Source organism: Vombatus ursinus, unplaced genomic scaffold, assembly GCF_900497805.2.
Source record: "Vombatus ursinus unplaced genomic scaffold, bare-nosed wombat genome assembly UNPS02014792.1, whole genome shotgun sequence".
NCBI lineage: Eukaryota > Metazoa > Chordata > Mammalia > Diprotodontia > Vombatidae > Vombatus > Vombatus ursinus.
This window is the reverse complement of record NW_020954570.1, coordinates 1,207,198-1,223,556: the sequence shown is the minus strand read 5'-3', so window position 1 is coordinate 1,223,556 and position 16,359 is coordinate 1,207,198. Positions and strand designations below refer to the sequence as shown.

The window sequence follows — 16,359 nt, the reverse complement described above, 5'->3', positions numbered from 1 at the left end:
TGTGTGTGTGTGTGTGTGTGTGTGTGTGTGTGTGTGTGTGTGTGTGTACACGTAATATTACATAACACATATTCATCCTTAGGCTAGCAACCTTGTAGTTACTAATGCTGCGGTCAATCACAAGACATTGCTAAGGTGATCAACACAGACTAATCTTGTACATATATTTATATCATTTACGTAAAATTTTACTTACATACACATACAATTATGTGTATGTTATATGTATATATGTAAATATGTAAATATAACTATACACACACATACACACACACACATACATACATATATACAACTATCCAACTTTTTAAAGGGTGACTAGAGGTATTTAGATCTGTGATTTCACTGACGCAAGGATCTCTTAGGTATGGAAACTCTATCCTCCAATGAAGTTAGGGAACTCCTCTGTAATTTACAGTGCTTAGAAGTCTAGAGCACTGATAAATTAAGTGACTTGCCTGCGGTCACAGAATTAACATGCATCAGAGGCAGGACTTGAATCTAGGTGTTCCTGATTCCATGTCAAGTCCTTTAGCCACTATAACAAGCTGCCTCAACACAAAAATGCTACATATTAATAATGTCATACCTTCTTCTTCACTAGATGTTTTAGGACAACCATGAGGGAGATAAGTCAGCTGGACCTTACGATTTATTCCAGAAAAATGACCATACCTGAAAAATAAAAACAGTAGATTTAGAATATAGCTGTGGAAAGTCTAAAACACGTATATACAACTTTGATCCACCCCAATGTTGTAAAAATGAAAAATGATCAATAATAACTGAACTGATACAATTGCTAGGATGTGGACTTTAGCTGTTGTTCTAATACATAAAATTAATATTAAAAGAGCAAATAGGAAAATAATGCTCAATAATAAATGCTTAATATTTATATATTTCAGTCCTAAATATTATTCTTCTTCCCTTGTGTTTACAGCTTATTGGCTTTATCAAAGATTAAAATTACACTAAGTATTTTCTTTCTTTTCAGATATGGCTAATGTAGAAATTTCTTTTGCATGACTATACATAAGTGTAAGGGGCTTTTTGCTCCTGGCTTTCTCAAAGGATAAGGGAGAAAGAGCAGGAAGGGTGAGAATTTAGAACTGAAAATTAAAATTGAATTAAAAATAAAATTATGCTAAAAACATCCAGGCTAAAAGAATTAAAAATATAGCAGAAATATAAAGAATCACTATACTAGACTTTTTAAAAATTGCCATTGCCTTTATTTTCCCCAAAGTTAAAGAATTTTGAAAACGTGATATCAAATGACTTTTTAGGGTTAACCTAAGGTGTGTGAACCTGCTTTTGAAAAATATTTTGATAACTGTGTTTCAGTATAATTTGGTTTCTTTTTCTTAATCCTATACATTTTATTTTAGATATTTAAAAACATTAGTCTGAGCAGGAATCCAAAGGCTTCACCAGACTAGCAAAGAGGTCCATGATCTTCAATTCCTCTTTATTCTCTCAATCTATCAACTATGTTTTGCCTTCATTTTCCTCTCTAGTCAGTCTTCTGTGTTAGATCATTTCAATAATGCTCTGTCCTTCAAACAAGAATCCTTTGTCTCTTTAACCTTTTGTTTTTCCTGTCCTACTATCCTTAACCCTATCATTGTCCTCTCCCCATATCTACTCAAGTGGATGAACTAAAGAAAGTCATGAAACCAGGTTGCTGAGGGCCACTACAAATTTATATTCACCAACTGGGTCCTCACTGCTACAAGACAGTCTTGTAGTAATCTCTTACTAAAATTTTATTACATTCTCTATATATTTATTAGATTAAAGGTTTCTTGGAAAAAGATTTACGCATTTCTTTCTTTGTATTCCCAGCACCCTAAAGAGTACTTTGCCTGTGGTAGTAACTTTAAAAAAGTTTGTCTGGGGGCAGCTAGGTGATGTAGTGGATAGAGTACTGGCCCTGAAGTCAGGAGAACCTGAGTTCAAATCTAGCCTCAAACATTTGACACTTACTAGCTATGTGACCCTGGGCAAGTCACTTAACCCCATTGCCTAGCAAAAAACAAAAACAAACCAAAAAAAAGTTTGATAAAAGAGTATAAAGAAAATATAAAGCTAGATTTCTTGACATGGAAGCTGGAGACAATGCTAAGATCCCACATACTTCCTTAAGCAAAACCCTAAAAGTTCACATTAGACTAATTAAAGATCAAGAAACTGAATGAGATTTATAGGGACTTCTCCTATCCTACAACTGCACAAAAAGTCAGCCAGAAAACTGAGACCAATAACAAAGTAAGATCTGGTCAGCAAAGCTTGTGAAGGGTAACTTCCCTGCATGACAAAATAAGTGGCCTTGGAAGTCCTAAGAAGTAGCAGTGGGCAGTGACCAGCACTCACACTGGGGCACCTCAGGCCCAAAGATTTGGAGGTCGTTAATACTCTGTCTTGAGACACCAGAGAGGGCCCTGAAGAATCAGTGCTCTGAAGCTCAAAGATCTAAGAGGGCTGAACCTTGGAGATGGAGGTCATTTCAGGAATCTAAGGGACCCAGGTCCAGATAAAAGGAGGCCTACCAACCAACCCACCCAAAAACACAAGAGGAAGATCCCTGGCACAAAACTCCGATTAAAGGACTAAAGCTCAAGAGATCTATAAAGCAAAGTAAACATTAATCAGAATGAAGGTTAATGAATATCAGAAATTCCCCACAATAGATGGAAAATAACTGCATAACAACTACAAGTAGAGACTCAAAGAAAAAAAACGGATTTCCCACAAGGACTACACGAATATACAGAAGAATGAAATAAAAAATAAAATGAAATAAAATCTCTGAGGAAAGATGTGGAAAGAGAATAAATAATCTAGAAGAGAAAGTGGTAAATCTTACCAAGGTAACCAACTCTTTAAAAACTAGAATAAACCAAATAAAAATTAATGATTTCATTAGAAAGCAAAAAATAGTAGAAAATAATAAAATAAAATGTAAGGTATTTTATATGGAAAACAATCCAAAAAACAAGTCAAGGAGAGATAATATAAGAATCAAATGACTTCCTGAAAACAATAATACTTTTAAAAGTTTATATAATGTACTTGAAAAAATCATAAATTTCTGAAAACTGTTCAGATCTATTAGAACCAGAGTGCAAAATAAAGACAGAAAGTGTCCACAGGTTGCCTCCTGAAAGTAACCCTCAAAATAAAAAATTAAAATCCAAAGCTCTTATGAGAAAAAAAAAATATCTAAAACATCCAGAAAGAAGCAGTTCAAGAATCAAGGAAGCATAGTTCAGATCACATAAGACTTTGCAATTTCTTTCTTTCTTTTTTTTTTTGTAAATAAGGCAATTGGGGTTAAGTGACTTGCCCAGCATCACACAGCTAGTAAGTGACAATGTGTGGTCTGAGGCCAAATTTGAACTCGGGTCCTCCCGACTTTAGGGCTGGTGCTCTATCTACTGCGCCACCTAGCTGCCCCAGACTTAGCAATCTCTACTAAAAAACAGAGATCTTGGAATTCAATTTTACAAAAGGCAAAGAATATCTTTTCTTGCAAAGTTAAACATAATCCTACAGGAGGGAAAATGGAGGCTAAGTGAAAAAGAGGACTTCAAAGCATTTGAGAAAAAGTCTAGATCTGAGTAGGAAATATGAAATACAATCATAAGATCCAGACAAACCTAGAAAAGTAAATTTATTTGAGCAACTGGAAGGAGCTGTATGATGATATAGTGCAAATGTTCTAATGGGTTAAAAGAAACAAGTGTTATTTCAGAACCTTAATTTAATCTTCAAAGGGAATTCTGGGAGTTAACAGAAATACATAAAATTCAACAGGAAAATAGGCCAGGGATAGTAATACTGGGGGGAAAAACCTCCGAAGAACTAGAATCTAAGGGGTACTTTACATTGTTTCTTTCATAACTAAGGAATGTTTGAACAAATTGTAGGATGAAGGTAATAGAGTATTACTGTGCTTGCTGTAAGACTTGACGAAAGACACAATTTCAGAGAATCTAGGACAGTATGAACTGATGCAGAGTGAAATAAGCAAAATTAGGTAATATAAGGACAGCAATCAATGCAATGTAAAGAAACAACTTTGAAAGACTTAAGAACTCTAATCAATGCAAGGACAAACCCAAGGTTCTCCAAAGGATCTATGAAAATAGAGAGGAACACAAGGTGCTTTATATTGCTTGTTTTAAGAATTTTTTATCTTTCTTTCTCTCCATTTTCAAATGGGGAGGAGTAAGACAACAATAGTGCCAAATGCCAAAAAAGACCACTGTAACTTTTTTTTTAAATGCATAGAAGAAAACAGGAAGTTCAGAAGCAGAGATAAGACAGTTCTGAAAGTAAAATGCAGAATTTATTATGTACTTTAAAAAAGAATAAAATGGAAATTGATGGTTTCACATAGAATTCTCCTATGTTTTGTTATGTAGACACACGTTCTTTTTTTTGGTATTTAAATTCAAAATTTAAAAAGAAATTTTAAAAAGAAAAATTAAAGCCATCAGTGATGGGCAGATATCTTTAAACATAATAGTGATTGTGGGAATAAGATGAAGGTTTCAATATGTACAGCTTATAATGCCATCAAAAAGCATTCCAAAGTACAGATTTAATGAACAATTTTGTGCTTTGTTAATTTATTCATATTTTACCTAAGTAAAGTTTTCCTGAAAACTATATTGGATCGATCAGGATAAAACAACAAATTCATAGTGCAATATAAAGAATGCTGAATTTGGAGTCAGAGGCCTTAGGTGTGAATCCAGGCTGTCACTTACTACCAGTGCAATCTTGATCAAGTAACTTCTCTCTGGGCCTCAGTTTCCTTATTAGTAAAATGATGAGTTTGGACTAGCTGACTTTTTAAGATCTCCTCCAGCTCTGCATCTATGATTACATGAACCCAATAGTCATATTCTTCATTACATAAGAGAAAGCTCACACTTGAGTTCTTTCAGTTTCTTACATAAATTGGAAATGCTACTGAAGAAGTATTTCTACTTTAACACACCAACATTTTTAAGCAGGAAAATAATTTTATCATCACACACACACTCCCACACACATGGATGGAGAAAAAAAGACAAAAGGATAAGGCTGAGAAAGATTCTCTGAAATGCCTAGGAGCTACTAAAAAGCTTATAGGCTAATTCTAAAGATACTCACATCTCCAATACAGTTTTTAATTGTTCAAGCTTTGCTTTACTTTCTTCAATTTCAGAATCATTATTTTGCCCCAGTTCTATTAAAAGTTGTCGAGCAATATCCAACACTTCCTACAAAATTAATTAAGGCATAGAAATATTTATTTATGTAACAGTTGTTATATAAATTATAAGACCAGAAAAAAAAGGTCAAATAAACTTGCCTGTAATTGTTTTGGCTTTTTCAATTTTAATTTTCCAGTTTTATATCCATTATAGTTTTCAAAAAGATCAAAAAATCTTTTAAGAGAAGACAAAGAATATTATTAGTTGAACAACAAAAAAAGGTCTGTTTTCATTTGATAAAATGTATGCACCCTTGAATGCTCACCAAACTAATATTCAGGAAACTACTTTTAAGTTACTCTCTCATGATGGAAATCAAACGTCTTATAATATAGACTACACAAACAATTCCTAAACAGTCTCTAAACTTCGGTTATTATATAAAAAAAGCCTGCTTAACCAATTCTACCTGAATGCTCATGTTTTCATATTTTATTATCTCCCAACACTAGGAGAACAAGTTGTAGAAACTTCTATATCTGCTTATTTTATTTTGCGGAAGACTGAAGATTATAAGGAAAAAGAGTAAGTTCAACAGGACTCTGACAACAAAAGATGAAACTAAGTAGAGATTAGTTCTTAATCACTTGTGAATATTTTCCATTTTTTTCAGATTCTGGTAAAGATAAAAAAGTTTTAAATGGAATTTTCTTTTACAAATTGAAAAGTCCTTAATATAAACTATAGAAAATCTGTAGGAAAGGAAAAATCAGTCAACATAGCAAACTAAATCAGAGCTAAATGTCAATTACTTTCTTAAAGAGTCTTAAGTGTGGCAAATTATTTATCACTTACTTTTGGTGTCTCACCTCCATTTTCATTTTCTGCTTTGGCGTCCTATCCCCATGACGAATAACTGCTATTACACACCTGAGTTCCATCCTGAAAGAAACAAATACGTGCTAGGTTTCATGAATCTAAAATTTACATCACAAATTTCAGGTTTAAACAAGTTATGTACATATATTTAGAGCTATTAAATGTTAAAGTGGAAGATGATCCCCAACAAATCTGAAAAATATTACTTAACTATGGAAAATAAGACATTAAGCTATACAAGAATACTTTTGCACTTCTCCCAATGAAGTGATTTCTCAAGAAGAGGATGATCTTGAAAATCCACTTGTGTTTTAAAGTTAAAAAAAAATTTAGGATACCAGAAGACCTTGGATCACCATGAAATCTGTTGAACAGAGATTACAATGAAGTTAAAATGTATGAGGATAAAGAAAAGTTCTATTTGAGAATCTGCAATTTTACCTGAGTAGCAATAAAAAGTACTGGTAAGTTTAACAGTCAAAGAGAAAAGTTTTTCAAATGGTATATACCTAATTTTAAAAAGTCAAATTCATTCTATTATGTACTGGAACTGTTGTTGTTCTAGTCTGAAACTCTCTATCATCCCAACACCAACATAGTCAACACGCTCATGCCGAATATACTGTACTACAACAACAATAACAACAACAAAATATATACCTTTAGTTGGGGTACCTAATTTGTTCTACACCTCTACCTACCACCTATCCTTTGCTCTAAAACTACAGGAATACCAACTCATCAACTACGTATTTCCCAGCATTTTAGATTTTAACAATAATAGTTGATATTTATATAATGCTTAAAGGTTCAAAAAAAGTCTTATATACATAGTCATTTGAATATCAACTACGTGCTACAAATTATCATCATTATCCCCACTTTAAAGATGAGAACGGTGCTCAGAAGTTAAGTCTACTTATCCAGGGTCATCCAGCTAGTGTAACATTTGTCAAAGATCAGATTTTTAACCTAGATCTTCTTGACTCCAAATCCAAGTACTCTATTCTCTGTGCCATATTGTCATGGAACCACAGAATTTTGAATCTCCACATTTAAAAAAAACTCAGAGGGAAACTACTGCTTTTAACTTTGAAAAATTCATTTTCATTGTGACGATTCAAACTAATACTGGAGAAACAATAAATAATAAAAACTTACATAGTTCCAGATGTTGTTGGTACAATTGGGATATCTTCAGCTTCTAACGGTATTGACCAAGGGATCTGAAATTGTGGAGCAAGCTCTCGCATTATAATGTTGCTTTAAAAAAAAACAAAAACATAGACAAAATAAAACAATATATTTATATCTCAAAATTGGACCTAGAACAGTATAAAAATGTCAAGATTCTAAAGATTCTTATCAAATTGCCATTTAGAGAAAGTCTTCAAAATTTGAGAAATTTGCTCCTCAAAATCTTGTTCCTTACATACATAGTTTAAACTAGCTTAGTTTAAGATGTCTACTGGATATCCAGTTTGAGATTTCTGAAAGGGAGCTGGAGATGTGAGACTGGAGAAACTATATGGTATCTAAACAATCAGGAACTTTTACTTACTGTATTATAACACACATCTTATATGTTGTAAGGTTTGTGGGACAGGGGTGGAAGGAAGGGAATGCCTTTTTTATCTTTGCATCTCATATCTCAATCAATAAGCATGTGCTTATTGATTTAAAAAATAAGTGTTTATAAAACCAGTAAATATTTAATTAGGGTTATCTGATTCTTTATTATGACTTAGTTTATAAATCAGTGGTTACTTATTCTAAGTGTTAAAATAACACTAATAGTTCACCGTCAACTCATAAAAGCTACTCCAAATTTTGCAATGCTGTTGGTTTCATTCTTAGTCAAAATGGCATCTGAAAGTATTAAAAATAGAAAAAACTAACTCTGAGTAGTTTAAAAAGTACACCATATATTTTTTACCACTTGAAAATACTTAAACATTACATTTTGTAAATACCTTAACTTTTATGACAAGATTCAATAGCTTGATATCAAAGATGTGCTTCTTAACTAATTTTATCTGTTGTTAATTAAACATATTTAACCTCCAAATGAGAACCAGCATGGATTAGCACATAAAGGACTGGCCTAAGAGTCAGGAGGAAAGGGTTCAAGTTCTAGCTTTGAAACCCATTGCCTATGCAACTATGGGTGAGTCACCACCTCTGTTATCCAGGTAACTTTCTAAGACTCTAAGCTGCTCTCTGCATCAGTGAGAGGGAGTTCTCCATTAACTAATTAATTTGACAAGCATTATAAGATGCCTACTATTTTCCTTTCAGGCACTATACTGAGTGTTTTTGTTGTTGTTCACTTTGGATTTGATTGTGAGACATAGGAGATACTGGCAAAGGACTGTCCAACACGGTGTGCCCATATCAAAGAAGGCACTATGCTCTAGGAGTAAAGCAGAATTGCAGTACCTCAAAAGAAATGTGGAATATGCAAATTTAGAGACATCTCCACTTCAAATGTTCTCACGGACTATCTGTGCCTGACCTGTGGTAGAGCTTTCCAACCTTCAACTGGTCTGAACAGCCACAGTCAGACACACTATACCTTGACCTCCACAAAGTGATGTCATTCTGATCCTCTTGGAGCACGAAGAACAACAACCAACAACAACCAACCACACAGTGTTAGGGATACAAATATGAAAATGAAACATCTAACTCCAAAGTAGCCTATACTCTACTGGGGAGAGGGGGTGGGCAAACCTCGGGGAAGAGTGTAGAAAAACATAAACATGGATAAGAAAATATACCCAGAGTAATTTTTGAGGGGAAGACCCTAGCAAGTGGAAGGATTAGGTCAGGCTTCATATGAGAGTTAACATTTGAGGTCTTGAAGGAAGGTAGGGATTCTGTGAAGCAGAGGCGAAAAGGGCACTCCCATTTCAGAATGGGTGAGATAGGACTGGTTATCAACATTGCCTGCATAGAGATGATAATTGAACTTATGGAAACTCACTAAATGAAATCATTAAGCAAGAGAATTTTAGAAAAGGGAAGATCCAGGGCAAATTTTTGGGAGACACAGTTAGTGAGAATTATATGGATCTAAAGAGTTAGTGAAGGAAACTGAGGAATGGCCAAGATAACCAACAGAGAATAGTGTCACAAAAAAGCAGAGAGAGAAAGAGAGAGAGCACCCAGGAGGAAAAAATGTTCAACAATGTCAGAGAAGTCAAGAAAGGTAAAGACTGAAAAAGAGTCAACATATTTGTCAATTAAGAGATCATTGGTAACTTTAGAGAGAGACTAACTCATTTCACTAAAAGTGTAGGTCAGAAACTAAATTTAAGAGAGTTTAGAAGACTAAGAGTAGAATAGTTTTTTTTTTTTTCCCGAGGAGTTTAGTTGAGAAGGAAAAAAAAAGGCAACAGCCAGTCCAGATGAGAAATGATGAGCACCCGAATTAAGGTGGTAACCACAAATGGAAATATGGAACAAATGCAAAAGATACAGAACTACAATCAACAAAACTTGGCAACTGATTAAATGGCTCACAAGGAGAAGGGAAGAATAGTTATTATTGCAAGGTGGCTAAACTGGGTTTAGTAGAATCAGCATCTACTACTGTCCCTCTGGTAGGCTAGGCTAGGATTTGTTTTTTTCAACTAAAAGGCAAGGAAAGTGTCCCTGAAAATTGATTGGTCCATAAGGTTCTAGCCATTGATATGGATACCTAGTTGCCTGAGGGCACTGAAGAGAATAACCTATAAGGAGTCAGTGATCTTTAGAGGTGGTTCCAGGGCCAAGAAAATCACTATACCCTGAGCTGCTGAGAAGATAGTTCCCTCTATGGAAATGGTGGTGGTGAGGGGGGTGGGGGGTTGCACATATCTGAATCAAGTGCTATATCATTTCCATGTTGTGATTAAGTAAATTTTTTATTAACTAAAAAATGTTTTTTGGGGCACAGCTAAGTTGGCAGAGTGGAGGGGCCCGGAGTCAGAAGACTCCTCCTGAGTTCGCATCCTGCCTTAGACAATTACTAGCTATGTGATCATGGGCAAGTCACCTTAACTCTGTTTGCCTAAGTTTCCTCATCTATAAAATGAGTTGGAGAAGGAAATGGCAAACCACTCCTATATCTTTGCCAAGAAAACCCCAAGTGGGGTCATGAAGAGTTGGACACAACTGAAAAATAACTAAATAACAACAAACGTTCCCTGAATCTCTAAGTCTCAATCTTGAACAATCATACTAGCTTGAGGCAGGCCTGGCCTACAACAAATGGATAGCAGGAAGGATGATAGTACCTAAGACAGAAATAAGGAATTGGGTGGAAGTGAGGAGGGTTGTGAGAAAAGATAAAAATTATTTTGGATAAGCTGAGTTTAAGATACCTAAGTAGAAGTCTAATACACAGTTGGTAATGGACTAGGGTGGCATTCACAAGAGAGATGAAAGCTGGATATGAAAATTTTCAAGTCATTTGACTAGACCATAGCTGAATACATGGAAACTGATGAGATTATTAAGAAAACAGAGAAGTGGGCCCAGGACAAAGCTAAGGCAAGCTTTAGCTGCATTAAAAGAATCATAACTTACAGGAACAAAGAGGTGATAGTGTCTCTGTATACTTACATATAAGTGGCAAAATGTGTATGATCCTGCAAAGAAGACTGAGAAGTATCAAATAGGTAGAAAAGCAGGAGTGACATGAAAACTAAGAGGAGAGTAAGTCACCAGAAGAAAGGAGAAGTCAACAATGTCAAATGCTTTGAAGAGGTCAAGAATGGGGGAAAAAAAAAACAAACAAAAACCAAACATTGGATTTAACAAAACAGAGGTAACTGGTGGCTGGGAGAGGGCAGTTTTAATTGAGTGGTAAAGACAGAAGCCATATTGCAATGCGTTGAGAAATTCCTAGCTCAGTGTTCTTCACATAGTAGATACATAATTTTATTTAATTGAATTAAAAATTTTAAAGTATCAAAATAAAATGAATTATACTTCATATTAAATCTATACTGTATTAACTGAAATTTCATTATTAAAGGATCCCTTCTGTATCCTGCAGTATCTCAAAGTAACTATTATGAAGATCAATTATAATTGTACAGCATGCCAAAAATCATTCTTATTATTTGAGTTTTCTAGTTATTAGTTAATTGAATAAATGTCAGTATACTGTAACATTAGCTATGTTTAAGGGGGGAAAGGGATGAATGAAAATACAACACATTCTTACCCAAGTATTTTTGCACAGTCATCATAATATTTCATAGAATTCTTCACAAAACTGAAGCCATTGACATCACAGACATAGGATTGTCCATTGGCACGTAACAAATCAAAGCCACAAACCGTTTGCTATTAAAATTAAATTTAAAACTCTGAGCTCAAATGTTACAATTCTAATAATAAACAGAAACATTTTCATTAGTAGTAGATTCCTACTTTCATTTCTGTAAGTTCAAAATTTTGTGATAACATAACAAGCAGTGAATGCTCAGACATACTTCATAAAATTATTTACTTGCCATTTCAGGGTAAAAAAAATACTTACCTGCAACTTAGGTTAGCTAAATTCTTACTTTTTGATAATCCTTGTACACTGATAGATATAGAACAATGAACCTTAAAGCCTGTTTTGGCTAGCAAGATTCACAAAAAATTTAATTAGGAAATATTTTTAAATGTTTAGTGAAAGTTTTTTTTAAAGACATACTGAGTAATGGAGATCTTTTTGACCAGTCAAAAAGAGCAAGCTTTTAATTATTATCTGAAAAGAAATTTTTAGAGTGACAAATCTCAGGATAAGCAGCATTTAACAGAATCTTAAAGTTGGAATGGGCTTCAGAAGTCACTAGAGCCCACTACCTACTAAATCATTCCATTCCTCTTTCAGATAGAATTGACTTGCTAGTATGTTTTCTTATGTTATGCTGCAAAGTTATCACTTTGTATCTTCTAGCTTACTAGGGACAAACAGAATGAATCTAATACTTGCTCCACATGATAGCCCCTTAAAACACTTTTAGGTGGCTAATCATTTTCTTTCCCACTTCATCCCAGGTCACCTCTTCTCTAGAATAAATATTCTCAATTCCTTTAACCAATCCTCATATGAAATGATCTCCAGGCCTTTCAACTGCCTGCTGCTCAATGGCATAAAGAGTTATAGAATTTTAAAATCAGGAGGGAATTCAATGGCTATCTAGTCTAAACCAGAGAAAAAAGACTACAATAAGTGACCCGTCTAGCTTTTGCTTTAAGACCTCCAGGAAGGAGGTACTCACTACCTCCCCAGATAGCCTGTTCAACTTTTAGAAGTTTCAAGTTCTAGTTGTTAGGATGTTTGGTTGCTTTTTTTTTCTTCCTGACAACTACCCTAATTCTGCCTCTTTGCATATTCTACCTATTGCTCATAGTTCTGTCCTTTGAGGTCAAGTACAATTATAGTCTCTCTTTCAGGTGACAGCTCTTAAAATATTTGAAGACAGCTACCATGTTGCCCTGGAGTCTGATCTTCCATAAGCTAAATGCCCTCAGTTTCTTCATGTGAGAGTTCCATCCAAAGGGGAATAAACACCTGATATGATCATATGTCATTATTACCTCTGGGGAACTGAAGTAGACAGAAAAGCACGAGTTCATTCTGAAGGGAGGAATTTCCTGCTCTTCTACATTGAAGGATCAAATTTCATCCAAGTTTGGTAAGCTTTTAGTTAAAGCTTCTTTTGTAATCATAAGAATACAGGTATATTTATATAAAGCTACTATAGTTTGTCCTTAGCATAACAAATGTAAAATAGTTGCTGAAATGGCAGAATGAAAAATTTCAACTCCTTACAGTAAGGCTAATTATTTGCTTAGCAAACAGAAATTTTAGCCCAAATTCTACCTGAAGCATCACAAACACTAAGTAAGAAGGATCCAAGTTAATAAGGTTTCAATGAAAAAATAGAAAGAAGAAGAGGTAAAGGAATTGATAACATTAACAAGAGCTTTTGAAATATTAACAGGCATATTATTCATGGGTAAAGCATACATGTCTCAATTTATGTTATCATTTACAACTCTAAATACCCATTCCAATTAAAAAAATGTTATTACAAAATATTCATGAACTGAGATTCTACATATTTTCAAATGTTTCATTTCATTTTACCTTAAATGCAAGGCAGACTTTCCAAGCAATTAACTTCTCTCTAGCATTGAGGATAACAGGATATCTGACTTCCTTCCCTTCACTATCTCGTTCTACTTTGCCATCAAGTGCAGGGGATTTCCGTGCTTCAGCATGGGCATAATCTGGACCTACTGTGTATACCTTTAGAAAATATTAGGAAAAAAATCAGTGTATAACAATCTTATGGAAACAATCAACAACAAAAACTAGTGCAGAACAGCTGCTCCCTACACAACAGACATGTTTCTGAAAAATTACATGTAAATCAAATTTTATCACACACACACAAGGAAGCTTGCTATTTAAAGTAAAGTAACTTTAAAAAGATGTGACGCAAGGCAGCCCCTGATTTATACACCTAGGTTTCCTAAATAAACATACAAATGGCTAAATATACATATTTAAGGACAACACTCCAGATTTTCTCACTTTTCCCTCCTTCTGTTTCCCCTTCTGATAGGCTAGGCTTTAGGGAAGAACACATTTTCCTTCCTCTCCCCATTCCAACCATGGCTATCCAGCCAAGTGTGGAACATCCTGAGACCCTTATCCAATATCTTAACACCAAACCTGGAGGGTCCTTTGCCGTTTTTATATACTAACTTCTTCACTGTAGTTCCTATGGAAAACATAGACAGAATCAGTGGAAACCTGGGTTTTGCACCCTGCCACTGACATTAACTACCTACGTGACTATGAACAAATCTTTTTAACTTTTTTGAGCCTCAGTTACTTCACATATGTAAAAAGGAGATGACAGGATTACAAAATTTCAAAAATGGAAGAGACTTTACCTTCAGGTCATCCCATTCAATTTATACCTTTAAAAAAGACTCCCTCCCAATATACTCAATAAGTAGTTGTGAAGTTTTTGCACAAAGATTTCAAGTGAAGAATAAGTCAGTACCTCTGGAGGCAGCCCATTTCCTTTACAGATAGCTCTAACTGTTAAGATTTTTTTCCCCTGACATCAAGCCCAATTATGCCTCTTTACAACTTCTGCCTATTATGCCTATATCTGCCCTAAAGAGCCACTCAGAACAAGTACATGAGAGCCTTTCAAGTACTTGAAGACAGCTGTCATGTTACCCCTGAACCTTCTCTTCCCACAGATAACATCACTACTTTTTTCAATTGTTCCTCATATGGCATGAACTCAAGGTCTTTATTTTACTATCTGGCATTAAGGCAAAGTGCTGGGAAAATATACAGATCCAAAAATTTGTTAACTGTGATCTGAAGCCAAGTTACTTCAGTTTACCAATCTGTTAGCTGTATAAAAACAGTGCCTAGCAGAAATGTGATAATTCATTATATTAGAAATATTGTTTAGAAAAATGAACTCTTCTTTGATTCTCTTGGGTTATAGATTTAATTGTTAAACTGATATAATTAAAAAAAACTCTTTAGAGTATAGAAGAGTAACAGTTTGAAGTTAATTGGGTTTGAAAGTTAATTTTAGTTGAGATCTAGAAATTACAAAAGGAAAAAATTCAATCCCTTCCCATTATACCACACCACCTAACTTCTTAGTGAACTACAAGCAAAGTGATAAAACCATCTGTTAGCTGTGCTCATCCATCTTTTCAGGATGGTTTGTAAAGAGATTCTCAAGGATTTAGGCCTGGGGAAAGGGCACACCCTGTCAGCACTTAACCCAACTCCTTGGAGCTTTTCTGCCTGGGTGGAAAAATCAGTCATCTAGAATCTTAAGAGTACTTACCCCAGCACACTTTAAGCTAACCTGAGAGTAACAGGTGTGAATTCAAACTGGTAGTGCTATATGTATATTTCCTAGTATTGTTAATGTAAAATTAAATACATATCTATACTGTGAAACTTAAGAAATAAATTCTCTTGTAATTTAGATAGTGTTAGATTATAAACTCAGTTGTTAAAGAGTTATCTACAAGCTTCTATTTTTGTTAAAAGTATTTTATTTCATTCAGATTACAATAATGGGAAAAATATTCTTTATTGTTTTATCTGATAAGAAGTCTGACATGGTATAAGTTCTATGATGCTTAAAAAACTTGAGAGCTACAGAGGTAAAAAGAACTATTCACCTAGTTAGAAAGAGAAAGTTTACAAAACAGCTTATGTTTAGGAAGTAAGTTCCACTTAAATCTGTTCATAATTTTCTGTGTAAGGTAATTTGAAGATGTATTCAACTGAATTGAGGTCACCTGCCTGGAAATAGGTTTTGTTTCATGTTTCAAATCCATAGTATTGTTTATGATATTGTGCAGATATGGTATTAGGAATACAGTTTCTTTTCTAAACTGGATGCTGCTACATTATGAGCTGAACTATTTAAAGGAAAAGAAAATGTTTGAAAACTGTTAATATTTTGAAGTACTGTCAATTTAAGAAACCGGAAACTTCCAATTTGCTTATAGTAAAGAGGAGGTTTTATTGGCTTTCCACCTAGAAAACTAAATCCCCTCTCCCCACTGTAAACACTTCTTGATGGAGGAGGGTATTAATCAGGAATTTGTTTATAGTACAGGACTGTTTATTATGAATTATGAAGTTATGTCTGGAGTGGTCTATGCTGAAGTTATATTTTAAGCAACTTAGTCTTAAATTCCATTCTTAAATATTTATTTTTGTTTTAAGGGTTGAATTCTAAGAGACAGATTATGTGTCAGTCTGGAGATTTACTGCTATCATACAGTCACTATCTATGTGAACTTAGAGAATGCTTTACTTTATTAGATTCCATTAACTGCCTTTTTATATCAGGATAAATTTTAATCTGTTTTTGAGAAGGACTAAGAAAGGAATATTAAGTAAAATTTCTTTTGTGATTTTTTTAAGAAGGCCTTATAAATTTTATTTGCCAGCTAATTTATTGTAACAATATAAGAATAGTTTACATCCATCCCTAAGCATGATTAGTGAAACCTGCTAGCCAAGGTAAAATTTTGTGGGACTATAATTCATGATATTCTGAATCTGATTCCAGGTATGATCATCAAAAAATGCTATCGAGTCAATAATCCATAATGCCAGTACCCCTATGGACGCGCTCGCGAGTGAGAGAGAGAGAGAGAGAGAGAGAGAGAGAGAGAGAGAGAGAGAGAGAGAGAGAGAGAGAGAGAGAGTGTG

At 34.2% G+C, this 16,359-nt stretch overlaps 1 protein-coding gene across 11 annotated transcripts in view; it reads right to left on the bottom strand.

Moving 5' to 3' along the window:
• Positions 1-16,359, bottom strand: part of PPIP5K2 (diphosphoinositol pentakisphosphate kinase 2) — a 113,451-nt gene that overhangs the window by 49,571 nt on the left and 47,521 nt on the right. For all 11 annotated transcript variants that reach the window (XM_027869170.1, XM_027869161.1, XM_027869164.1 and 8 more), the window contains exons 8-14: positions 13,228-13,389; positions 11,305-11,426; positions 7,251-7,352; positions 6,066-6,152; positions 5,369-5,444; positions 5,167-5,276; positions 590-675 (exon numbers count right to left, since the gene is read on the bottom strand). In XM_027869170.1, coding sequence (XP_027724971.1) covers positions 590-675; positions 5,167-5,276; positions 5,369-5,444; positions 6,066-6,152; positions 7,251-7,352; positions 11,305-11,426; positions 13,228-13,389 — 745 coding nt within the window. The remainder of the gene's footprint in view (positions 1-589; positions 676-5,166; positions 5,277-5,368; positions 5,445-6,065; positions 6,153-7,250; positions 7,353-11,304; positions 11,427-13,227; positions 13,390-16,359) is intronic.